This window comes from Melospiza melodia, chromosome 6 (assembly GCF_035770615.1).
Source record: "Melospiza melodia melodia isolate bMelMel2 chromosome 6, bMelMel2.pri, whole genome shotgun sequence".
In the NCBI taxonomy this organism is placed as follows: Eukaryota; Metazoa; Chordata; class Aves; order Passeriformes; family Passerellidae; genus Melospiza; species Melospiza melodia.
In genome coordinates this window covers 12,105,098-12,128,340 of record NC_086199.1, presented here as the reverse complement: position 1 = coordinate 12,128,340, position 23,243 = coordinate 12,105,098, and the positions used below count along the sequence as shown (strand labels likewise).

Below are 23,243 nucleotides of genomic sequence, written 5' to 3'. Positions count from 1 at the left end.
CTTTCCTCATCCGAAAACCCCTGTGAACACCGTCACACTATTTTAAATCAAAAATAACTCCACTGATTTCAAGTGAATTAATTTGGAGTTGTCCCTGTGCTTCCAAAACCTGGATGTAGCCCATTACTTTTACCACACTCCATTACTTATAGCTGTTAGAGTTATAAAGTAACTCTTTCAACTCAGCTTCTGTGAAAGTTAGGGGTCAGATTGGGAACTTTTTACTTCAGTTAGAAAGCTGTTAATTGCACAGGCAGAGTTCACATCAACAGGCATTTTAATGAGACTAAATGCTCCCAGCTATGATTAAGAGTTCATGTGAAATATGGGAAGATTGAATGTAAGATGCTGGAAAATAAGTGCTAACAGAAACATGTCTTCTGCAGATGAATTTTTTATTAAATGTGGAAGGAATGGCACAATAATGAACTAAATGCCTGCAATATTCCTCTCTTTGCTGTCTTTGTAGGTTTGTCTCAGGAAGGATTTAATGAGCTTGTTGCCAGCTGTGCTACTCATGCCATTTTTCAGTAGTGTTTAATGAGATGGAGGGTGACAATTTTCAGAGATGTTCCCTGCTTTGTCCCACACAGAGACAGGCACATTTTACACATGAGCAGCTGCTGGGAGAGCCTGGCTCCTGCTCCCTGGTCTGAGTGACCAGGCTGGGTCAGTCCTGCCTGCTGCCAGCAAAGCTGGATTGTGCTGGGCCTTCTGGGGACAAAAGACCAAAAGATCAAAGAATGGCAGGAAATTTTGGGCTCTACTCTGTGCCTGAAATCCTTCTGATGAGTCCACACTCCCTACACGTGTCACTGCAACAGCTCTGACCATGTGCTTGCACCAGTTTGCTGCACTGATGGCAAAATCAATGTGGGAATATTGCCATCTCTTAGAATATTTTTTCATCAGTTTCAGGCTAGACGTAAGGAAAAAAATATCAATGAAAAGTCTTACCACAACCTCATAGCATAAGAGCTGGATTTACAAAATGATGGGAACAAACAAACAAACATGAATTTTAACTGTTGAGGTGACTGGTTACATTTTATACAAACATAAAATACTATAATTTCATGGGAAGTGCAAGACCCAATTTGTTTCTGAATATAGTCTCAAAATGAATAATTAAATACTTACATTGTCTTCTGACAACTTATCTATCGTCACCTTGGCTTCTATTAAGTGATTATTGAGTGCAATTATTTCATGGCTCAAAGCCCGTTTTTCCTCTTCATAATGTTGACCCTGCATAGAAAATGGAGTAGTTAGTGTTTTTCTACTGTCAGAATATTTCAGATAAAGGTCCACTGGTTGATGTCATTCTCAAATCCAGAGAAAAGCACAACAGACCAAAATTTATTTTTTCTTTCTTCCTGCCCCCCCCATCCCCCTTATTTATTTTCTCCATTATTTTGCTTAGGAGATGAGGTGAAGTTCTTTACAACTAAGGAGGTCAGACTGAGCTCATTTAGGAACCTTCACAGAAGGCTCCAGTTAGCCTGTGCAAAAGCATTCTATTGAGCATCAATCATTAATACATCCCTTCTTAGTCACAGGACACGGTCTCCAACATGGAAGGGACTGGAGCTGCTCTTTTACTACAAGAATGTTTCTCTTATGCTATTATTTCCCATCCTCATAAGGAGGGAAGAAAAATATTTAAACAGAAAAGCAGTTGTGTTTGAGCCAAGCTCATTTTAGCTGTTGACTGTTCTGGCTGATTTAAAAGCCCTGATCAGGGTTGTTCATTCCTCAAGGTGAATGTTTACCTGATTGCAGGGTTAGCACTCATTAGCAGAACACAGTCCACTGTGGCATATCAGGAAAATAGTCTGATTCAAATTTCTTTCTGCCCACTAATTTAATCTTGTTACTAGTAGGATGTAACTCTTTATTATAAATGCAAAGAGATCAATGGAAAGAATGAAATGCCAGTGGCCCTTCCCACCTTTTGTTTCATTTTGATACACAGTGCTTCTCGTACTGCTTCTTGTATTAAAAATCATTGTGTACAGTCGTTTATACCCTGCCTCCAGCCTTACATTGCTGTTAAAAAGTATGGCAGCTTCTGAATGCCCTGAGATCAAGGCATCCTCTGTGCACTCAGAGCTGCAAAACGAAGGTTTGAAAAACATCTTGGGGGTGTTTTAGAAAGATACATTTTCATAAGAGCAGAAAGTAGGGTAAACCCTAATACATGTCTGTTTTGTTTAGTGAACTCAATCCAGTGCCAAATTCACAATCTCAGTGGTGCTGAGCAATAGGACAAGAGGCAACAGGTGGAAACTGGGACATGGGAAGTTCACCTGAATATGAGGAAGGAGTTCTGTACTGTGAGGGTGGCTGAGCAATGGAGCAGGGTGCCCATAGAAGCTGAGGAGATATTAAAAATCACCCTGGGCACCATTCTATGTGAAGTGCCCCAGAGTACTCTATTTGAGCACGGAGATTGGACCAGATCTCCAAGTGGATCTAGTGGATCCATTTCACTAGAAGAGAAATGGTCCCTTCCAACCTCAACCATTCTGTGATTCTGTGGATGTCACTTCCCATTTTTAGTTGTGAAGGACTGAAATTTCCCAAATGCCATATTGCCAGGGTCACACAAAAATCTTCTATCAACACACACTTGACATTGTCAGCTAATTCACAGCAATGGGAATTGGGTGTTTTGAAGTCCGAATGAATACCAAGGTTAATTATCCAGCTGCAAAGCACCAGCCTGTATTAAAGGAGGGTGATTAAATTGGAAGCGGCAGCTCTCATCCTAAGCTGCTATTTAAAGAAAAACACCTTCTCAAATGGTCTAAGCAAACCCACAGCTTGCTTTAAAGCATGCAGATGTGATTGAGGTGTCTTTGTGAAGGTGTAGTCTGGCCTGTTTCAGTGTCAGTTCTCTGTGGACTGTCTGTTCCCAGCTGATGCCAGCCCTCTGTCCAGGCCTGACACCTCTCCCCTCCTTGTTCCCATTGATCAGCACTCCTGCCTGGGGACTCCTCATGGAAGGCCAAAATGCAGCTTTGAGAGCTTGCAAGGCTCCAACCTCAGTGCTTTTAACCAGACACAGGGCCATGTTTTTAATTAGGCAGAGCAACGTGGTTTTATATGAGACCCTTAACTCTCGTTGATTTTATAGTGAACTAAACAACCAGGCACTTTGTAAACCTCCTGGCCATCTGTGCACCTCTAAAAATCTGTCTCCTTTGAGACTGTGACTGAAGATTACATTTTCAGAGGTATTTAGATGTGTAATGAGGTAGACAAGTGACTACCTAAGTACCCACAAAAAATATGTCCCCTCAATTTTCGAAGTAATTTCATGCTTTTGAAGGATCCAGGTCCACTGAGTAAAGACGTAATCTTCCAAATAACCACTTGTAAGGAAGATTTTATCAGTCCTTGTATGACAAGTTGTCATACCAGGACAGCTGATTTGTAGAACTCTGTTGCTCTAAATCACTCCGATCTCAGTAACTGCTGCTCTTGCCTAGCCAAATTGAACTTAACTCATTCTATTTTGCAGTTCAGGAGAGAATATCTGATCAAGGATTTATAGTTTTCAGGAGAGAAACTAATAAGGCAGCAGATTCAGGCATTGGAAGCACTACTTTCCACTGCATTTGAGTAATGCTGAATCCATCTGAATTATGATTTCATTTTATTTTATTTCACTTATGATAACATTTGGATGACGTTTCCCAGACTTTTTATCTGCTCAAGTGTGACTTTTAAAGGTATTCTATATTTATTGAAGTGTAAAACTTGCCTCAGTTCAGATTTATGCTGTACAGGTCAGCAGGTGGACACCAAAGTAATAAACACCTCAGCAGTGCTGTGGAGAAGAGGGAATAAGAAGGAAAGGCCAGTCCCAATCTTCTCCATCATTATCAGTTCACATCTTTCTCTTGAAATCAGTGCCATTGACAAGAGCAAAGAGTCTGTTTCAATGTGGCAAAATGAGGCAGCCTAAAGGTGGGCAGGACACTCAGATCCTTTGGCATATCAGCCACACGCTGTGTGTCCATCTTGGGAAGTTCAGGGCTTCAGCCAGGCATTATTGAGGCTCAGTGGTGGCAAATAGAGGAAAAAGGCTTAATCCTGACACCATCTATGGGAGAGCAGTGCAGCTGGAAGAGACAGGATGGTGGTGTTGGATCGCTGCATTAGAAGGATTGCTGGTCACTGGGGGCTGCATCTTTGAGCTCTCCACTTGCAGTCAAGCAATCATTTTCAGCATCAGATGTCAGAGAGGCACGAAAGGAGGATGGGAATCATAATATCAATGCTATGATCATGAGTTACAAATATAAATGCTTATTTTACTTGTAACCACTTTTGGCAGATCCCTCTATTTCTGGTAGCTCATAGAAGCTTGGTCCTCCTACTCTGCCATAAGGCTTGTGACCCCTCCTCCCTGCTTTTGGCACTGCTTTCTGCTCTGCAGGTGCTGACACCCAATCTCTCCAAACTCAGTAGTGAATTATATCAGTGCTGTTATTGATGTGCCAATAGCTTGCAGCTGGGCTGAGGTTTCCTGAAGTCCACTCCAAAATGCCAGAGCTACAGGCTGCAGTGGGCTGAGTGGCTGCTGGATCCTTGCTCAGAAATCTTTGTTGAGTCAGCTCTGAGCATCTTCTGCCCCCCTCATCCCCTGACACAGAGCCAGCACACGAGAACACAACTCTCTAGTGTCTGACTAACACAAGAGAGCTACAGTCATGTGCCCACATCTGAGTCACATCACATTTGTTCTGCTGGGTGAACCCAGCAGTCACAGCACCGAGGCTGAGGGCACCTTGCTCCTATCCTGGATTTAGCATGACCCTCAGTGCATCCTTATCAGATCTGAGGAAGGGATTGAATAACTGTTCTTCACAAAGGAACCAAGTTATATAATAAAATATATAATAATCTCTGTCTGGAACCCTAGGGCCTTTTTTATAATTTGCATCTATCACAGTGAAAACATCCCTCATATATTTATAGATACATAAAAATATAAGTTGATGCTTTCAGAAGTGTTTGGTGCTATCTAGTCCCTACAACTAAAATCTAAGTGGGGTGAAAAGAATTTTGCTAGGTTGATTCAGCATGAAATAATTAATAGAATCATTTGTTAATTTTAGAAGTAACAAAAGCTGGATGAAAAGATTTGATTATCTTGCATATTAGTGGATCCATAAAGGTTACTACTCTAGTCCTTCAGCAGAAATGGGCAGGCTAAAAGTTCTCTCTGGTAATCTTTCAGCCTCCCTTCATTGTTTCCAGCAGATGGAGGGTGTCCTACCCTAAGCAGTGTCAGCCCATTAGTCAAGGCTTGGCTGCTTGCTCTGGTCTCTGCTGTCCTGAGGGAGCTCTGGTGTGTAAAGTCCTTTGGAAAGCAGACTCAGATTTGCAAATGGGAAGTGCTGGTCTGTGGAAATGTCAGACCTTTCAAACATGGCAAAGTAAATCTTGATGCTCCTGTAAGGAATGTTTCCGTGGATGCAATTTCAATGCTACACTGACAATAATGTAATGGTAGTGCTGACCAGCAAGGTATTAGTGGGCAGCATATTCCTTTGGGAATACTTCTTAATAAGTAATGCCCAAATGATAGACAGAAAGAGAGGGAGAGACTTTTTCTGTTACAAATACCACCAGAGTGATACTGGTGTTCCATCTTGGATGCCTTGACAGAGGTTTACTACAGTGGTTTTGGATGAGGAATACAGGCAGAATTTTGTTCCCTTTATTCTCTACTACTCGACTTGTCCAGGAGGAAAGTAACACTCCAATAGGAGAATTTCCCCATCTTTGTGGGCCAGTGTAACACTGCTAACTCAGCGCTTTTCTCCTAGACCAGCAGTAACAGTGTTTTCACTGCTCATGCTTTGAGGTATCTGCTAAGAAAGGCAGGGAGTTGACTGTGGATTGTAGTCAGCAAACAAGGGCTGACTTTACAACTGGGGATGAGTTTTCAAAACAAACTCTGTGTGTTTTATGGTGATATTTTATAACCTCATTGAAATCATCCTATGAAGGACAAAACTGAGCAGCTGAGGATGAGAAACTGGGAGGAGTGGCTGGTACAGCAGTGGGTGGTGCTGCTCTGCCCAGGGACCTCACAGGCTGCAGAAATGGCCTGACAGGACTAAATGAATTTCAACAAGGAGAGGTGCAAAATCCTGCACCTGGGGAGAACAACCCCTTGCACCAACGCATGCTTGGGGCCACACAGCATATCCTGCAGCTTTTCAGAAAAGGATTGGGAGGTCCTGGTGGTAACCTAGTTGAGCACAAGCCTCCAGTGTGTTTCCTTGCTGCAAAGAGGGCCAGAGGTAACCCTGGGCTGCATTAGGCAGTGCTGCCAGCAAGCTGAGAAAGATGATTCCTCCCTTCAGCACTGCTGTGGCCACACCCAGAGCACTGTGTCCAGTTCAGGTTTCTCAGTACAAGTGGATAAGGATTTACTGGAGAGAGTCTTAGAAATGGCCAGGAAGATAAGGGATTGGAGCATCTCTGTTCTTAGGAAAGACTGAGAGCTGGGACTGTTTAGCCTGGAGAAAACATAACTTGAGTGGGATCTCATCAAACATGGATAAATATCCAAAGGGAGGGTGCAAAGAGGACAGAGCCAGGCTCTATTCAGAGGTGCCCAGTGATAGGACAAGAAGCAATGGGCAAAATACCAGAGGCACAACACACAAAACTTCAGCAGTGCTATCTGAACATGGAAAACTCTTAAACTGTTGAGGGTGACTGAGCACCGAGAAATGTTGCCCAGAGATATTGTAGTTTCCACTCCTGGAGATATTAAAAAACTGTCTGGACATGGTCCTTGATGACCTGCTGTGGGCGTAGGAACAGACAGTTTGAAGCAGATGATGCCCAGATATCCCGTCAGACCTCAACCCGTGAGTTCTGTAATGTATGGCTACCACATCTCACTGGACTGCTGGGATCACTGGGGTGGTTATGATATGATAGTTTAAATTTCTGTTATTAGCAAATGCTGATACTTGCTTATAAGTAAATGCTCTTATTGTTATGGAGAGATGATTTAATAAACACTTAATACATCTCTAGGTCCTAATAAAATTGAGAACAAGTATGCATGGAAGTTTACTTATGTTTTTCCCTGGCATTCAATCAAGGCTTCAACCAGACCCCAGATTTGACTTGGTATGTGTGAATGCCTGTCTTCTGGAGTCAGTGATGCAACATCTAGTTATTACTGATAATTACAGCAATCATGGAGGACGTGAGTGTGTTATCTACCATGAAGAAAGGGCCCCCAGATGCCCTGTGCATTCCCAGCGATCGTTCAATGACAGCACTTCAGTGATGAGTGAGGATGAATTTGTTTTATAGCATCTGTCAGTACATATCTTGTATTCTGCTGAGAAATTAATAAAAAACAACCATTCTTTGTGGAGTGGAAGATTGGGAGTTTATGCAATGGTCTTTCCCACCAGATGTGGAAAATCTTCACTGTTGCAGAGGGTACTAATGTGAGTTATTTCAAGGTTAGGTGAAATAAACTCTTCTTCCCATGCAGGTGTGTCATGGTCTCAGCTGAGCAAGGCAGTGCTCAAGCCAAGGGACCTCTTATCTTGTAAGCAGAGTCTTAAATAGAAACATGTGTGGTGATGGGCTTGGCTAGGCCAGGGTTATAGCCAACAAGGTAAAGAAAATGAGAATGAGAAATGTGGTGGAAATAAAACCCTTTTTCTTCCTGTAACTCTGAAAGTTAACAGCTGCTCAATTTGCAGCACTTCCCTGCAGACCATATGCATAACTTGTTTTATCAATTGGCTCATAAAAAAGAAAAAGATGGTTTAGATTTGCAGGAATTACTGGATATTCTCTGCAGCAATTCCTGATTTTAAGCATGTTAGTTTCTGCTCTGTAGATCTTCATGTTTTTATGGCAGATGATGTGCAGGCAGATGTGCCTGTTTATGGATGCTCTGTGTGAGTTTATCTGCCAGGGAAGAGCAGTGGATATCCCCTATCACACTCACTTGCACCCATGGGCAGGAACTGTAATAAAAAGAGTGAACTGACAAGATCAGAAGAGCAAATAATAATGAAAGACTTTTGAATGAGTAATGAGATTGTATCAACTGATACCAGTTCTCTACATGATCCTTGGGGTGCAGGATTTGGTGCTGATAATTGCAGCATGAAAGCAACATTTAATACACATTAAATTTTTAGTTTTACTTCTCTGCATAACAATCTTATTTTGGTTTAGCAGTAAAATGAGTGTCCAAAGGAGCTGTTCACTTACAGATTCACTAAACCCACAAATCTATTTAAGAATGTGCATCTTTACAAGGAATGGAGGAAAAGAGCCAAATGTTTTGCAGATTTATGAGGTAATTCTTTATCAAGTTACAAACAAAACTGCAGGGATGTGTAAGGATGTAGAGGCTGTGGCAGCATCCTGATTGCACTTCATCATCTACCACTGTCTCATCTTTGCTTCCCACTGCAGTAATCCCCAGGACACCCATCCTTGTCTCAATACCTCTTCAAAATGCTAATAGAGCCTGGCTTTCAGGAATTCTGCTACATTATGGTAAGGAGCAACGACTAATTCATTATATTTATCCTAAAGAATATATATTTATTTAAAGTGATTTTCTGTTGCCAAGCTGCCAAGGTTGCAGACAAGGCTGCATTCTTCAGAGACAAATGTGTGGCACCACGGATTTGCAAATACTCATTTTTATGGGCAGGTCAGAGAAAATATGTTGTTGATGTGTCTTTTGCCTTAGGCTTTACCTACTGCAAAAATCTATGTCATGTTGGAGCTCTTCCACATAAAGAAGAGAGTGGCAAGAACATTATTCCAATGTGACAGGCCTTTCTCGTGATGAACACATGGGATAAAAGGAAGTGACAGATATATGACTCTTGGGTTGGCTCAGGAGGAGACTGGATTGTCTGTCCTTGCCCACAGCTGAATTTTAAAAAAAAATAATTGTTTTTTAGTTCCTTCTAGGAGCTCAGAAAAATAATTTAAAATAATTACATGGCCATCATGAAATGAAAGGACTGGAGACTTCAGCAGTGGTAAGCAGCAAAACATTTTGCAAAAAGAAAAAGAAAATGTGTGAATGGGTAGAAAAGGAGAAGTTCCTCTGCTGCAGGCCACACAAGATGGGCTCTTCAGCCTTGTAGCTTAAAGCTGTCACTCTGAGAACTGGTTGCCTGACACTCAACCTTTCCAGCCACAAGGGCTCCTCTGTGAAAATGGAGAAGTTACTGGAGACTTCTTAAATGAACTACTTAGATGGTGTAGAAAGAGGAAGTGGCATTAATTTCTAGGAGTAAATAAGTAAAATGATCTAGGAGGACAAATGTAATGTTCTGAATTTTGGAATATTCATTCATATTAATTGCAGATTATTTTAATATGCAAGTGAATTCTAATTAGAGTTGACTACCTAAACAAGGACAATTTCCCAACCAAATAAAAATAGTAAGGGCTAGATTATTTACAGTACTTTACTCTTTAATAATTTGTTCTGCTCTAGGAATTTTGAAATTCACATTTCCTGTCACCTTTTGACACTTTCTTTCAATAATGAGTTGTTTAGAAGAAAACTTCAAGCCCCTTCCTTTCCCCCTGTGACTAAAGGTTTATCTAAATGCTCTCTTGGGAGATAAAGTATTTCTCTCTCAGAAGATTTTTCTCTGCTGTATCACAGTGCTGTGGCAAGGCTGGCTTTCCCTCTCTGGGTTCACGCTTGCACCTGAGAGCAGTGCCAAGTCCTGCACTTTGGCCACAATAACCCCCTGCAGCGTTATAGGCTGGGGACGGTGTGGCTGGACAGTGCTCAGGTGGAAAGGGACCTGGGGGTGCTGGTGACAGTCGGCTGGACACGAGCCAGCAGTGTGCCCAGGTGGCCACAAGGCCAATGGCATCCTGGCCAGTATCAGGAATGGAGTGGCCAGCAGGAGCAGGGAGGTCATTCTTCCCCTGTGCTCGGCACTGGTGAGGCCTCACCTGGAGTACTGCGTCCAGTTCTGGGCCCCTCACTTTAGGAGGGACGTTGAGATGCTTGAGAGTGTCCAAAGAAGAGCAACGAGGCTGGTGAGGGGTTTGGAACACAAGCCATGTGAAGAACGACTGAGGGAGCTGGGGTTGTTCAGCCTGGAGAAAAGGAGACTCAGGGGTGACCTTATCACTCTCTTCAATCTCCTGAAGGGTGGCTGTGGTGAGCTGGGGGTCGGCCTCTTTCTCCGGGCAACAACAGACAGAACAAGAGGACACAGTCTCAAGCTGTGCCAAGGGAGATACAGGCTAGAATTAAGGGGGAAGCTTTTCACAGAAAGAGTGGTCAAATACTGGAATCATCTGCCCACAGAGGTGGTAGAGTCACCATCCCTCGAAGAGTTTAAAAAAAGACTGGATGTGGCACTTGGTGCCATGATCTAGTTGAGGTGTTAGAACATGGGTTGGACTCGATGATCTTAAAGGTCTCTTCCAACCTAGAAATTCTGTGTGATGCTGTGTGAGAGCCCAGGGTCTGTTCCTGCAGTGAGGGGCTGTGCTGAGCTGGGTTTGTGCCCAAGCCCTGCTGGGACCCTGCAGAGCCCAGAGCCAGCCCAGCAGCTCTGCCCTCCCCAGAGCTGCTCACAGGGCAAACCTGCTCTTGTTGCTGCAGCATTGCCTTGGGCTTCTCTCTCCTCACCACTCCCCATCTTGGGCTCTTCCTCCTGTGGATTTTGAACTTTCTAAATATGCCCATGTCCAATGTGTGCATGTCTTTATATTCTGTTCCCCTGATCTCTTGTATCTGTTCAATATACATTGAAGCATCCCCTGGGGTATTGATTGGGAAGATTTGGTGAGCTGTCTGAAAAATTGTAAGTGTAGTACAGGGAATAAACATGATATACTTGTCTTTTCTGTCTGAATTAGCATCTCCTTTTTTTTTTTATTAAAATATATCTCTGCTATTTACTTTGTAAAATCTCATGTTGGGTAAAAGTATTTAAGGTTTGGTGCTTCCCCCCCCACGCCAATCAGCCCCAGATCCTTGAGAACATTTTAAGAAAATCCCTATAAGCTCTTTTCAAGGCAAAGCAGGGGAGATCCATTAAAATAAAATAATCTGTTCAAATATCCATCCCCTCAGACCCTGTTAAATTGTGTCTTTTTGGCAGCATCCCAATTCAAACTGCCACAACCAAGTATAATGACTACATTAAATAACTATTAAAAAAGGAAGTATAGAAAAGGAAACAGCTACTATGCAAATTCCTTGAACAATGGCAGAATTTTGCTTCCAGCCCTGCCAGTACTCATGACTTTGTCTCTTTGTCTCTTAATGCAGTTTGGGGGGTTGGTGTTGTAGTTAATTTTAATATGAATTTAATTTTGGCTCTTTGGAATTGCTGAGGAGCCCTGCAGGGGGGACAGGGGGGCTGTGCCAGAGCTGCAGTGGTGCCTGCTGCAGGCTGTGGTCACATTTGATGCCCACAGTGAGGACCCTGCTTCTGCTCACAGTGTGAGCTCTCCTGGCAGAAGCAAAGGCTGCAGAAGGGATTGCTTGCTGTAACTGATTGAGTTTTACTATAAGGGAAGTGCAGCACTTCCTTCCCATCTGACTGCTGGGATCAAATCCAAGGAAAATTAAAGATGGATATGTTTTTGTGAACAAGCAGATAGGAAGCTCACTGCAGTGTGTTTCTTGTGCTGCTGTTCAGGATGGTCATTCTAGCTGTTGCCCCCAGAGTTTGTGTAGATGGGAGAGACTGCCTTTTGATCAAGAGAAATGTCACAGCCTTTGTCCCATGTCATGAGATCAGCTGTCTTGAATCAGCACTCCTCTCCTCCGCTATTTCAGAGCTTTGCAGAAATTTCATTCTCCTCCTTAATACCCTGAGTTGTACTGCAACTCCACAATCCTTTTTTTTCAGTAGTAAATCTGGTTTAAAAGGCTTTTGTTGCCACATAACAGTTCATGGCCCCAGCAGCTGTGCTGGCACAACTTTGGCCATCCTTAACACCAGACTGACCCTTCAAAATTGAAAAGCCCTTTGTTTGGGAAAGAAGTATTTTAAACTATTTTTTCCATTAAGAAAAGTGTACATGGATTCAATATCCTCAGTATTTCTCCATGGCATTCAGAGACCTGGCTCACAGGTTAAGGATTTTACAATGACATCCCAAGATTCAGTTTTCTTTTGCCCTGGAGCCTGGCAAAAATTGGAACCCTGTGATTTCTTAATTCCATTTATTATAGCTATTCATATATTTCCTAATAATATTAAGTGTCTCAGGTATTCTTTTCACAGCATCTTAGAAATATTAATATTCTCTTGAGAGGAGGCTGAAGCAAACCTTCCCTTATTTATATATCAGGGGTGTGATTGCCCAGGTCTAAGCCAGCCACCTTCCTGCCTTCATTCAATCAGCATAGAGACTTCTTCAAAGCATGAAATTCCTCATTGCATGGTGATTTTTTTATTTTATTTTTGGAGGAGCAGCTCTCCAATGGAGCCTGCTTCTCTCCACTGGCTGATAAAGATGCTGAGGATAATAATGCTTCAGACATACATGTGTAAAATGGACATCTAGCATGTAGATATCTAAAAGTAGGTAAAATGAAGCTTACTTTGAGTAACTAAGTCAGTGACACACAAATCATGTTCGGCAGAGGCAAGGACTGAATTCATATCTCCCAACTCATAAATCTAGTAATTCATGGGAAATTTGCTTTTCTGGCTCTGTAACTGTGCCAGGGAAGAGCAGCATGAAGAGATTTTGCAACCAATGTGGGTCTAGCTGAGACAGGCTTTCAGTAAGTTGATTGTAATGACCTGTTTGATGGGAAAACCTCGAGAAATGAAGAATATGCCATTTCCCTGGATACCAGGAGCTCTATATCTCTTCATGTGCTAACAGCTTTCTCCCTTTGAACAGGTCTGGATCCTGAGTGTACTTCTTGTTTTGCCTGATTAAAAAGCTGTCTGATATTTAGCATTTTCTCTCTGTGAAGACATTTATATTAGACATTTATATTTCTCCACTGCACTAAACATGTGATCTGCCTGAGTCTCTTGCTGAGGCAGCTTCTTTACTTCTCAGTCTTTCTAATTTTCAGACAACTTGAATGACTTTACAAACCCTCTAAAAATATGTAAATACAAAAGCTAAAACTACTATCTTCAAACTGGACCTTCTTTTGTCTGAAACTGTGGCAAAATTATCATTCTGCTCCATTCACTTCTGTCATGGTTATACAAATACTACTGTTGTTATTTCTGTCTTGGCTTGCTGCTGGGTGCTCATGTGGAGTTGTTCAACCAGTCTGAGTTTCACAGTCAGGGACCCTTCCTGAGTCCCTCCTTTCCAGAGCACAAACCACTCCCTTTACTTATTTCTTTCCATTTTTTGCATTATGGTGTGCAAAACACCCTCATAGGATTTATGCTTTTAAATGTCTGGTGAAAAACATCTTTTAACTGAATGTGAACATCTTATGGAAGGCACTGGTCATTTGAATTGATTTGCTTATCAACGTTCAACAACATTGTTAATCTTTTTAATCTCATTTTGTGTTTACTTTTAGGACACTGTTGAAAACATAGGTTTGTGCTGAGACCTGTACCAATCACTGAGCTGTCCTGATCCTGCCCTCTGAACAGACCCTTAAATGGAAATATCACAGTGCCTACTTTTTGAGGTGACTTTTACTGCAACCCTTCTGCTAACTGCTTTTGAGATTATATCATGTTTATTTAGTAATCACAATCATATGAAGTGGTACTTGTCAATTCTTGCTATCCAGATATATCTACTCAATTGCCTTTACAAAAGAAATTGTGGTTCATTTAATGATTTTTCCTAAAAATATGTTGACTTCCATTACTTTTTCTCTTCTGATTTAATTTACCAGTAGCTGAGCAACATAAACAGTGAGTTTGTGTTTTCTACAATCTCTATATGCCACATTCTATGCTTGACCTCTGGGATGCTGCTACAGTTGGTTCAGAATTATCTCTAAATTCAGAATCTTATTTAAAATTAACATCAGCTTAACACATTAGAATGTATTTCTAATTTAGTTTGGAGTAGGAAGCTGGGAATCTGTCCAGCTGGTTCTTTTATGAATCTTAGGTGGAAATTTATGTAGGCTCCTGTTTTTTATAAGAGGCATTTTGCAAGTGTTTGCTAAGACACATTGCTTAGCATTGTCTGTAGTTTCCATTGAATTTGGAAGTTGAGTTGCAATCTGTAGTAAAAGAAATGTTGAGCCTTAAAGCAAAGAGTGGCACAAGGGCTCTGCCTCCCACCAAGGGCAGCCAAGTGAGGAGGGAGAGGTGCTCATCTCTTTTGTAGCTCATGTGGCAAGGCAGGGACTTGAAGTACCACAGCACAGCCCAGTGAGGTCAGAATGAGGCATTTCCTTGCAAACCTGGTGCAAGAAGCTCATTAAAGCTACTGCACACTCAGGAGGGAGCTGCTGCACCTTGGGACTGCACAGAGCCAGAGGGACATTTTGGGGGATCTTTGCCCAACAAAATTGTCCTTGAGGTTTGAGGTACCCAACAGCAGAAGCATTCAGTAAATCTCTGGGAGCTGCATAGAGGGATTTTGGAAATTTCTTCTGGAAGACATCAGAGATTAAAATTGTCCATAATGAACTTCTCTAATTTTGGCACCTTTTATTTTTTTTTTCTTAACTGTGGTGTCTGTCAGGTGCCATTGATTTAAAAGTTAATTGCTGCTTATAACCAATTCATTTACTTTCAGAGACAGCTCTCCAGAAACGGAGTAAAGCAAAACCCAAACCCCAAAACAAAATGAAAACCCCCAAACTTCCTGGTAAACACACAGTATTAAAATTATTTTTTTTCCCTCTCTTTTGGTAATTTGGGTTTATTTTCCACTTCAGGGGATGGTCCTTCAGTCATGGACACTGAAATAATTTGACAATTATTTCCTTCCTGCCAAAAGAATACAAAAAACCCTGGGACCCTCGTATCTGCCATTAAGAAAATGAGATTTAATGCCTTAACCAAGTCCTCTTTCACTGTGAAGAATGCAGCTTTACTGGTTTATGGAAAACACAAGTATTGGGTAGGATGTCAGGCCCCTGAACCTGTCAGAAGAGGAGGGAAAAAGACTCAGAGTTGTGAACACAGTTTAACCCTTAGGGCTTTGATCTTAGGAAAGAACTTTAGAGAGACTCTTTTTAACCACAGTTGAGGATGAAATGAGAAATATTTGACAGTGAATAGACCATACAAAACTGAAGATTAGAAGCCAGACCCAAATGCACCACTCTACAAAAGCCCTTATCCTTCTGGTCCGGTTGATTGTCTTCTGGCTCCTTAAGATGTTTCTTAATTATGTTCTAGGAACATAATTTTAAATTCAGTGAAACTTTTAATGGAGTTAGTCTGATTTTTGTCCTCAGCCATTTGTTTATGACTGTTGTTTACGACTTGGTTTATTGGCTTTTGTTTTCCTTGTATTTACACATTGTTCTGTTTGAATTTATCCTCTACACAATGTAGTACACTGCACGTACTAGTTGTCTTCAGAATTGACATCTAATTTACTGGTCCTTTTTTTAATGCTTCCTGTCAAAACATCTTATGCTTGAAGAGTGCAGATATAATTTGCTTTTCAGCTTCGGAGGTTTATTTATTGAGAAAAATGTGCTAATGTGTATGGACACTGAAGAGCTGTGTTGATTCTCATTAGTGATAAGATATTTATGTCAAGGCTTTAGACAAAATCTTTGATTGTTAAAATGGTTCTTTTACCCCAATTTTTAGCTCCATCTTTGAATCTTAACAAATATCCTTTCTATTCTGCCACTCCAAAGTAAGAGAATGAATACTTTCCCCATCCATGAGTATATTTTGGGTGAGTAAGAGGCCAAACTTCAGGTAACCTGATAGCTAAAAAGTGATGTTGGATGCCTCTGCAATAAACTCAAGTTTCATCAGAAGTCATAAGAGCTGTACTAAGAGATAAGGAGATCCTGTTCATTCTGAATAAAAACTTTTTAAAATCTTCTTCTGTAACCTGCTGTAGTAAGGAGACCTCCTGGTGTGCTCCAGAATCTAGCTCCAGTGAATGTGTAAAGTCATCAGCAAAACAACAGTTTGGTTCTCTCTCAATTTGTCTTAAACCACTGTAGGAAAATATAACTTAATATAGATATTTTAAATTTTTTCAAGTATATTTTAGTCGACATAGGTAGGAGGAAAAAACTGCTTTCATTGAAGGCAATAGAAGAGTTATACTATTTAAACCTCATCACAGCCTGTGCTAACTGGTTTTGGTGCTAAAACTAGGCACTACTGGAAGGTACAGAAACACTTCCTACCACTCTGGCAGGATTTCAAAGTCCATATTTTCCAGCAGATTGGATACAGAAGGTTGATTCTAAGCAATGTCTTAATTGCTGTTTGATAGCTAACAAAGATGCAGCTTAAGAGCTGGCAGGAGATGCCATGGCAGATTTTAGGTTCTCCAGATCTGCCTGTGTGAAGATCCAGGCATTCATAAATAATTTAGCGAACTCAGTCACAACAACTTGTTTTTTTAATAGTTTTTCTATACCAGCAAGAAGACCACTGTGATCACTCATCTGATCCATCTAGCTCATGTAACAAATATTTCAGTCAGCAATTCCTGTGCTTGAAGAATACAAATTTTGTTTTCTATTGGTAAGTAACAGCCAGAAGAACCTGTGGAAAGCTGGCTGGCACTTCATGAGGAGATTGTTGCCTAGCTGGGGAAGGCTGAGGCTGACACATGTCCTCTGCTGTCCTGGCTCTGTAAGAGCCATCTCAGTGGCTGAAGGTCATCACCAGAGCAGCTTGTCTCGTCCTTGGGCTTGGCATCTTGTGAGACCTTTGAGCTGTGGTGCTCTGCTCTGAATGGACATATCAGCCTGTCCAGTGTTCCCTTGGAAGTTCTTGTCAGGGTTTACCCCGTGCCAGCCTCAGACAGAAGAAAAGGTGCCCTTGAACAGGGCTTAGATCACTGTAGGAAAATATAACTTGGGTCTTAGGTTAATCAGGGCTTTGTCATGAGGGTGGATGGGTGTCTGAGGACTATAGGAGGAATGCAAATGAAAAATGCAAGTCAAACAGTGAGATCTTTAAGCTGTACAACATGTCATTGTCACTGTCACTGTCAGGTGACCATGGACTTGTTAGAAGCTTAGAATTGAAAACCTTAATGTGTTCTTTATAGGAACAAAAGCCCCCGAATTATGCAGCAGCCTGAAATGTTCCTACTACAAGTGACTCAGCCTCTAAATGCATTATTTAAAGAGTCCTATAATATCAGTCTGCTGTTATGGAAGTGCAATCTATACCTCCCTTTTCCACTGGTGCGTCTTTACAAATCCTCAATCTGATCACAATCATCAAAAACAGTCCTACAGAGAGACTTGTGCAGTTGCATTCATCCTCATCCACCTTTGCAGCTGCCTCCAGCAGTGTTCTCAGTGTACACCAGAACTGATGCTGACTCCTTTCTAATGAAGGCTGGAACCATATTTGCATTTCTAGTCTATGAAAAGACATTTCAAGAAAACTTAAACTCTGCTGAGGGATTGTCTGGGAGATGTGGAGCAGCATCAGAACACCAGTTTAAGATGCTCAAGAGCTCTGTGAAAATGAAGGAAGAGGTGGAACCTTGCAAGTTTGAAATACATGCCAAGACAGAGCCCTGTGCCTTGTCTCAGGGCAGGGTTTTAATGATTATGTGATGCAGGTGCAGCAAAAAACGCTTAAATTGTGGCTTATCTTCAAGATTCAATCAGTAAACCACTGAACAGAAGCTACACCTCTCATATCACTTGAACAACTTCTACACCTCTGGAAGGTGGGTTTATTTTCACAGAAATGCCTGGAAGGAACCTGAAAGATCATCTAGTACAGACGTGCATTTCTTTTTGTTGTTGTTATAGTGTTGCCTAAATAAAGTGGCCTGAATATGTTAAAATATTCAGGGTTTATCTCTAAGGTTCATTTTACATTACTGATCTGTTACTGTGAGGTTTTTGTCAAATTGACACTATAAAAACTCTGATCTGTATTTCAAAATGCAATGGGCAGATCAATTTTAAAATAGAATTTTGCTTTCCAGGTTTAAAACTGAAAGTTATTACCTTGTGCTTATAGCATGAATGAGATGCACCACATTTCTTTCGAGAGAGGATTACAAATCAACAATCTCATTGGGATAAATTATGGTGCCAGAGCAGAGTTGATGAGAGAACCATTTTATTATTGTACCACTTGTTTTGAGGATGAACAGGAATTTCCAAATTAAAGAATCAAGAGTGTGTGTGAGTAAAATCCCTCCAGCCTGAACCTTTTCATAACAGTGATGTTAATTTCCCTCTTCTCCCAAATTTCACTTTTAAAGTCACTTTTAATGGCACTCCTTAAAGTGGAAAGAAATATGACTGGCGATTTCTACAGTGATTGCAGATGATGCCACCTCCTGACTACTGGGAAGAAGTGTTGGATAAGAGTCAGAACAGAAAATGTGTTCATTTTTCAGCTCCCCAGCTACATGCCACAGAACTTCTGGATGATATTTACTACCAGGCCCCATTTTTAAAGTTACTCTAGTTATTCTGTGTATTAACCTGAGCAGGAACCTGAAAGCCATATACTGGCCCTGGTATTTCTAACTATGGGAAACCAAGAGTTAACTGAATATATTTGGAAAATAAATGGCATGAGAGTGCAGAGGAGCTAATTAATGCTCCTACCTTTTCAAATGCCTGTTGAGATCAGGACAACAAAAATGTGTTTTGCCCTTAAAGAAAAAATTAAAAACAATGTCAATTATGACAGTAGTATTGGAGGAAAAAAAGCAGCTGCCATATGGTGCTATGGCACATACAGGCACTACAAGGATGATTGTTCACTAAAATGAATAGAAATTTACTGATGGGATGTTACCACTTTCCCTAGCATTGCAGTAGTGCTTGAGAGATTTATTCATGAACCAGGACTCCAGTAAAAAGCAAAAAGCCATGTAGAGAAGAAAAATGAACAGATCCCAAGTTCCATGGGGATCAGCCCAAGCATGAGCCAAATCCTATGTTCTAGTAGAAAGGAGCCTGGTTTTGTTTGTTAGGAGAGCCCTTTAGGATTTGTGCTTTGACATCTGCATCATTCTTTTGAATTCTTCCTCGAAACATGACTCTTCCCAAAGACAGAGAATTCTTTGACCTCATCAGCTGCTGGAAAATCTGTCAGGTTTCTGATATGTCAGCTGATATTTATACATTTTGCATGAACAGAGCTCAAGAGTGATAGGTGGGGAGTGCTGCCTTGCATAGATCTGTGGTGTCTCAGAGATGCTGATGCTTATCTACATGTGTTTACATGGTCATGCTCAGAAGAGGAAAAATTACTTTTTGTGCTCTATTTTGGCATTTCTCTGTCTTTTTCTGGATATAACAATTCTGTATTAAAACTGAGTATGTTGATAACTCCTGGTGCCTCCTCTTAGCCTTCCTATTTGCTTTGCTGTGGTGGTGTTTGCAAGGATCCCAGGACCAGGGAACAGACAAGGATGTTGACTCCATGTTTCAGAAGGCTGGTTTATTATCTTATGATATATATTATATTAAAACTATACTAAAAGAAAAGAAGAAAGGATTTCATCAGAAGGCTAGCAAGTAAAGGAAAAAGACTGGAATGATAACAAAAGCTCCTGACTCTCAGAGTCTGAGCCAGCTGACTGTGATTGGCCATTAATTAGAAACAACCAACATGGGCTAATCACAGATCCACCTGGTGCATTCCACAGCAGCAGATAATCATTATTTACATTTTGTTCCTGAGCCCTCTCGGCTTCTCAGGAGAAAAAAATGCTAAGGAAAGGATTTTTCATAAAACATATCTGTGACACTTTGCTTTGCTCTGTCCCCCCACTACCTCCTCTTTCAAACAACTGGCCTCTGTCACTTTTGCCTTAGCCAGACTCAGCCTGCAGCCAGCTGGCTTTCAGCTGACTCCCTGACTTCTGTGACAAACTCTGTGGATTCCTCTAGCTTAGATTATTTGTTGCAAGCCGTCAGCACACCTTTATTTTCACTTCTGGCACAGAACATGGTCTCTGAAAGAGTACATGATGTGAAAGAAAAGCTGCCATCCACTGCTGAGTCAACACACTCGAGTGTGTGAATCCAAGGACAGAAGTCCTACGACTGCAGAACAGTTCCAAAAATTCGGCCTTTGTCTCCATGAGGCGTGAAGGTATTTGGAAGTCTGTCACTGCCCATATAAAGGCACTGAATGCAGAGCAGTGCTTGGAAACTGCTCAGCTCCCAAAGAGAGCTGGTGGAGGCCAAAGGTGCATTGGGCTAGAGAGGACCCCAGGAGCTGATGACTCTCCCTCCTGCCTGTTCCAGCTGGGCTGGAATTGCTGACCCTAAACTGATCACACTTCAGCATCATTGTGATTAAACAGTGGAACTGATCCTAATAAAAGCTGCTCTAGTCCTCTGGGGATTTGCAACCTTTGTCTAATATTCAGGCTAAATTTATTAAAGGCTAATGAGTTTCCATTGGTTATTGCAGCAGAAGTGCCTTTTAGTTTAAATAGCTTTTAGCCTCTGCTAAGTTTACAGAAACTTGGACTGATGAGTTTATAGGAAGCAGCCAGAATCCCCACAACCTTTATTCTCTTAGGCCACACAAGCCAGCATCTTTTAATCTCATCTCTGAAGATAAATTCTTCATTTCCTGGATTATTGTAGTTCTGTTACACAGTGAATTAATCTTCCTTGCATCTGGATGCCTGAGACTGCATATTGTATTCCAGATGGCCTCATCATGGTCTTGTTCTCTAAAAATGCCTCACAAGGGACATCTGAAACCAAATGATTTTTCCAACTATGATTGACTAATCAAGCCAGAATTATATTGCTTTCTGGCACCTCCAGTGGGCAATCCCAAATTTATAACATATTTTTTTCATTAGTTGAGAGCACAGATTTGTCCTGCCTGTGGGTGGGAACATGTCTGATAAAAGTGAGGAAGAAAAGTGCCTTTGCTGCTCAGCAAAGTGGCTGCAGCCAGTGGAGTGACAATTTCCCCAAAAAATTAATTTGTGTTCTATCTGACACTGAAAGTGCTAATCTATTCCTATTGACTACAGAAGCAACAAGGGAATTTCCTAAATTTGGTGACTTGGATAGGTGAGCTGAGCCTGGCCAAAGATGTGCACTGCAAAATTGCATCCTCTTCCTATGAGCCAGGGGCACCCATTCTCCTCTGTGCTTCCCAATTCCCACCAGAGCAGCACAACTGATGGAACTGATATAGGACTAACTGTAGGAAGGCCTTGTTATATTTCCTTTCTCTGATCATACAGCTCAGTTCCCTAGAAGGACAGTGGTTCAGCTGCCTTTTCTCTTAGCATGATCACATCCTGTTTCCATGTGGTAATGTTCTGTTTTGTATCTTCTGTATGACTGTGTTTCACTTCTCTTTGGGCTATCCTGAACATCAATTTCTTCATTCTCCTTTAAACAACTTTATTCTTGTGCTACTGTTTACACAGACAAGGTTTTTTGCTACATGTTTTGGTTTCCATTGTGTAGTCTAACATACCTTGGGTTTTGGCAATTATTTCTAAGATTTATGACATACAAGTTTCTCCTCCTTCCAAGCCTCTCAGATCCTCTGTTTATTCAAAATATTAGCTGCATGGAAGCTGCGCACTCAGCGAATCTCAGAAATGTTCTATACAATTTTTCCTTCTAATCTGCAGTGCATATTCCCGTATCCTTGATTTCAAGAGCTTTCAGGCCTTTTTCACATTTCAGATTGTTGAATTCTCTAGTCCAGTTAAACAGCCCTTTTAATTCCCCTGAATTCTATCAGATAAATATTCCTCTCTGATATTCACTGTTAAGTCCAAAGTCAGATCTGCACATACTAAAATAAATCTGATTACTCTGTTACTCTGTTGCTGAGGTCTCTCTCAAAAGAGAAAAGAGTGTTTTTCTATATATTATTCCTTAATGGCAACCATTGGAGTGTTTCCACAAGCTAGTACTGGTTGAGGTTCTCACACTACCTTTCCTTGGGGTGGATCATCTCCTCTTTACAACTGCATGGACCCTCCCTGTGCCATGGTAGTGACTAAAGCAACTTCCTTTAACTGCATTCTCTGCTCTCTGTGAAAAACATATCCAACAGATATTCTGATAAAAATTAGAGACAAATAAGGAAGAAAAGAAATGAACTTGCATTCTGCTACACTTCTGACTGTGGCTGCAACTGTTCCCATGACAATCAGCGAATTAGTTTCAGTCTAACCAGTATCACACATTTCAATTTACTGGATTTTAGTTACTTCTGCTATTTTATTAGGAGAACTGTGGAAGAAAAATCTTATATCGTGGGAACTGTTCTTTCAGGCCATTCACATCACTGTGAGATGAACAATTTCTCAGTTCTCCCTCCAACTTTATAAATACAGCTCAGACAAGATTATATCTCTTGTGGGGAGAGAATGAAATAAAATATAGGTATTTTTTACCCAGAACTCAGTCATCTAACTGTGTGACTTGCAACTAGATTGAAGTAATTGCACTGAAATTATGAGGTGTGAAACAGCAGAAGGACTTGGAAAATTTAGGGATTCATTTTTTAGGTTTACTGTGCTCTCCACAGCAAGTGATTATCCCAGCTCTGATTTTTCTTACAATTTCTTACCCATTCCTTAGGTATATGTGTCATTCCTAATAGACCAGAGACTGAGAAGAACATCTTTAAAACTCAAGATTTGAGCTAAAAGTTATCCTGTATGGGTAAGGCACGAAGAAGGCTTATGTCTCCTGGTGGCATGGAGAGGATACACATGCTCATTTAAAATAAACCATAGGCTTTGGACTTTGCTTGACAGCTTATTTGGTTGCCAGTTTTAATTTCTGATGTTCTCTTGAGTGCTCTCTGTCTCTCCCTGCTTCTCTTCTCCTTCGTTCTCCCTCTCCTCCCCACTGAAATTAAGGGTAGGACCTTGGGGATTTGTATTTGATCATCCAGTCAAACCTCCCTGAATGTGATTTCTTTCTCACTTTGTGTCTTGGGATGTTTGGCTGAAAGTAATTTTATCTCCTTGAACCATGTTAAAACAGATTTGGGATTTCAGCTATGCTTGTAGGAACTAATTAATAGGTCATAAACATGTTATTGGAAGGAAATGTTTACCCTTAATTTTGAAAATAAGGTAAA

The 23,243-nt window shown here is 41.1% G+C and overlaps 1 protein-coding gene across 4 annotated transcripts in view; it reads right to left on the bottom strand.

Moving 5' to 3' along the window:
- The window catches only part of BEGAIN (brain enriched guanylate kinase associated), a 160,162-nt gene that overhangs the window by 8,300 nt on the left and 128,619 nt on the right, over nt 1-23,243 (bottom strand). For all 4 annotated transcript variants that reach the window (XM_063159946.1, XM_063159947.1, XM_063159949.1 and 1 more), the window contains one exon: nt 1,141-1,248. In XM_063159946.1, the coding sequence (XP_063016016.1) occupies nt 1,141-1,248 (108 nt within the window). The remainder of the gene's footprint in view (nt 1-1,140; nt 1,249-23,243) is intronic.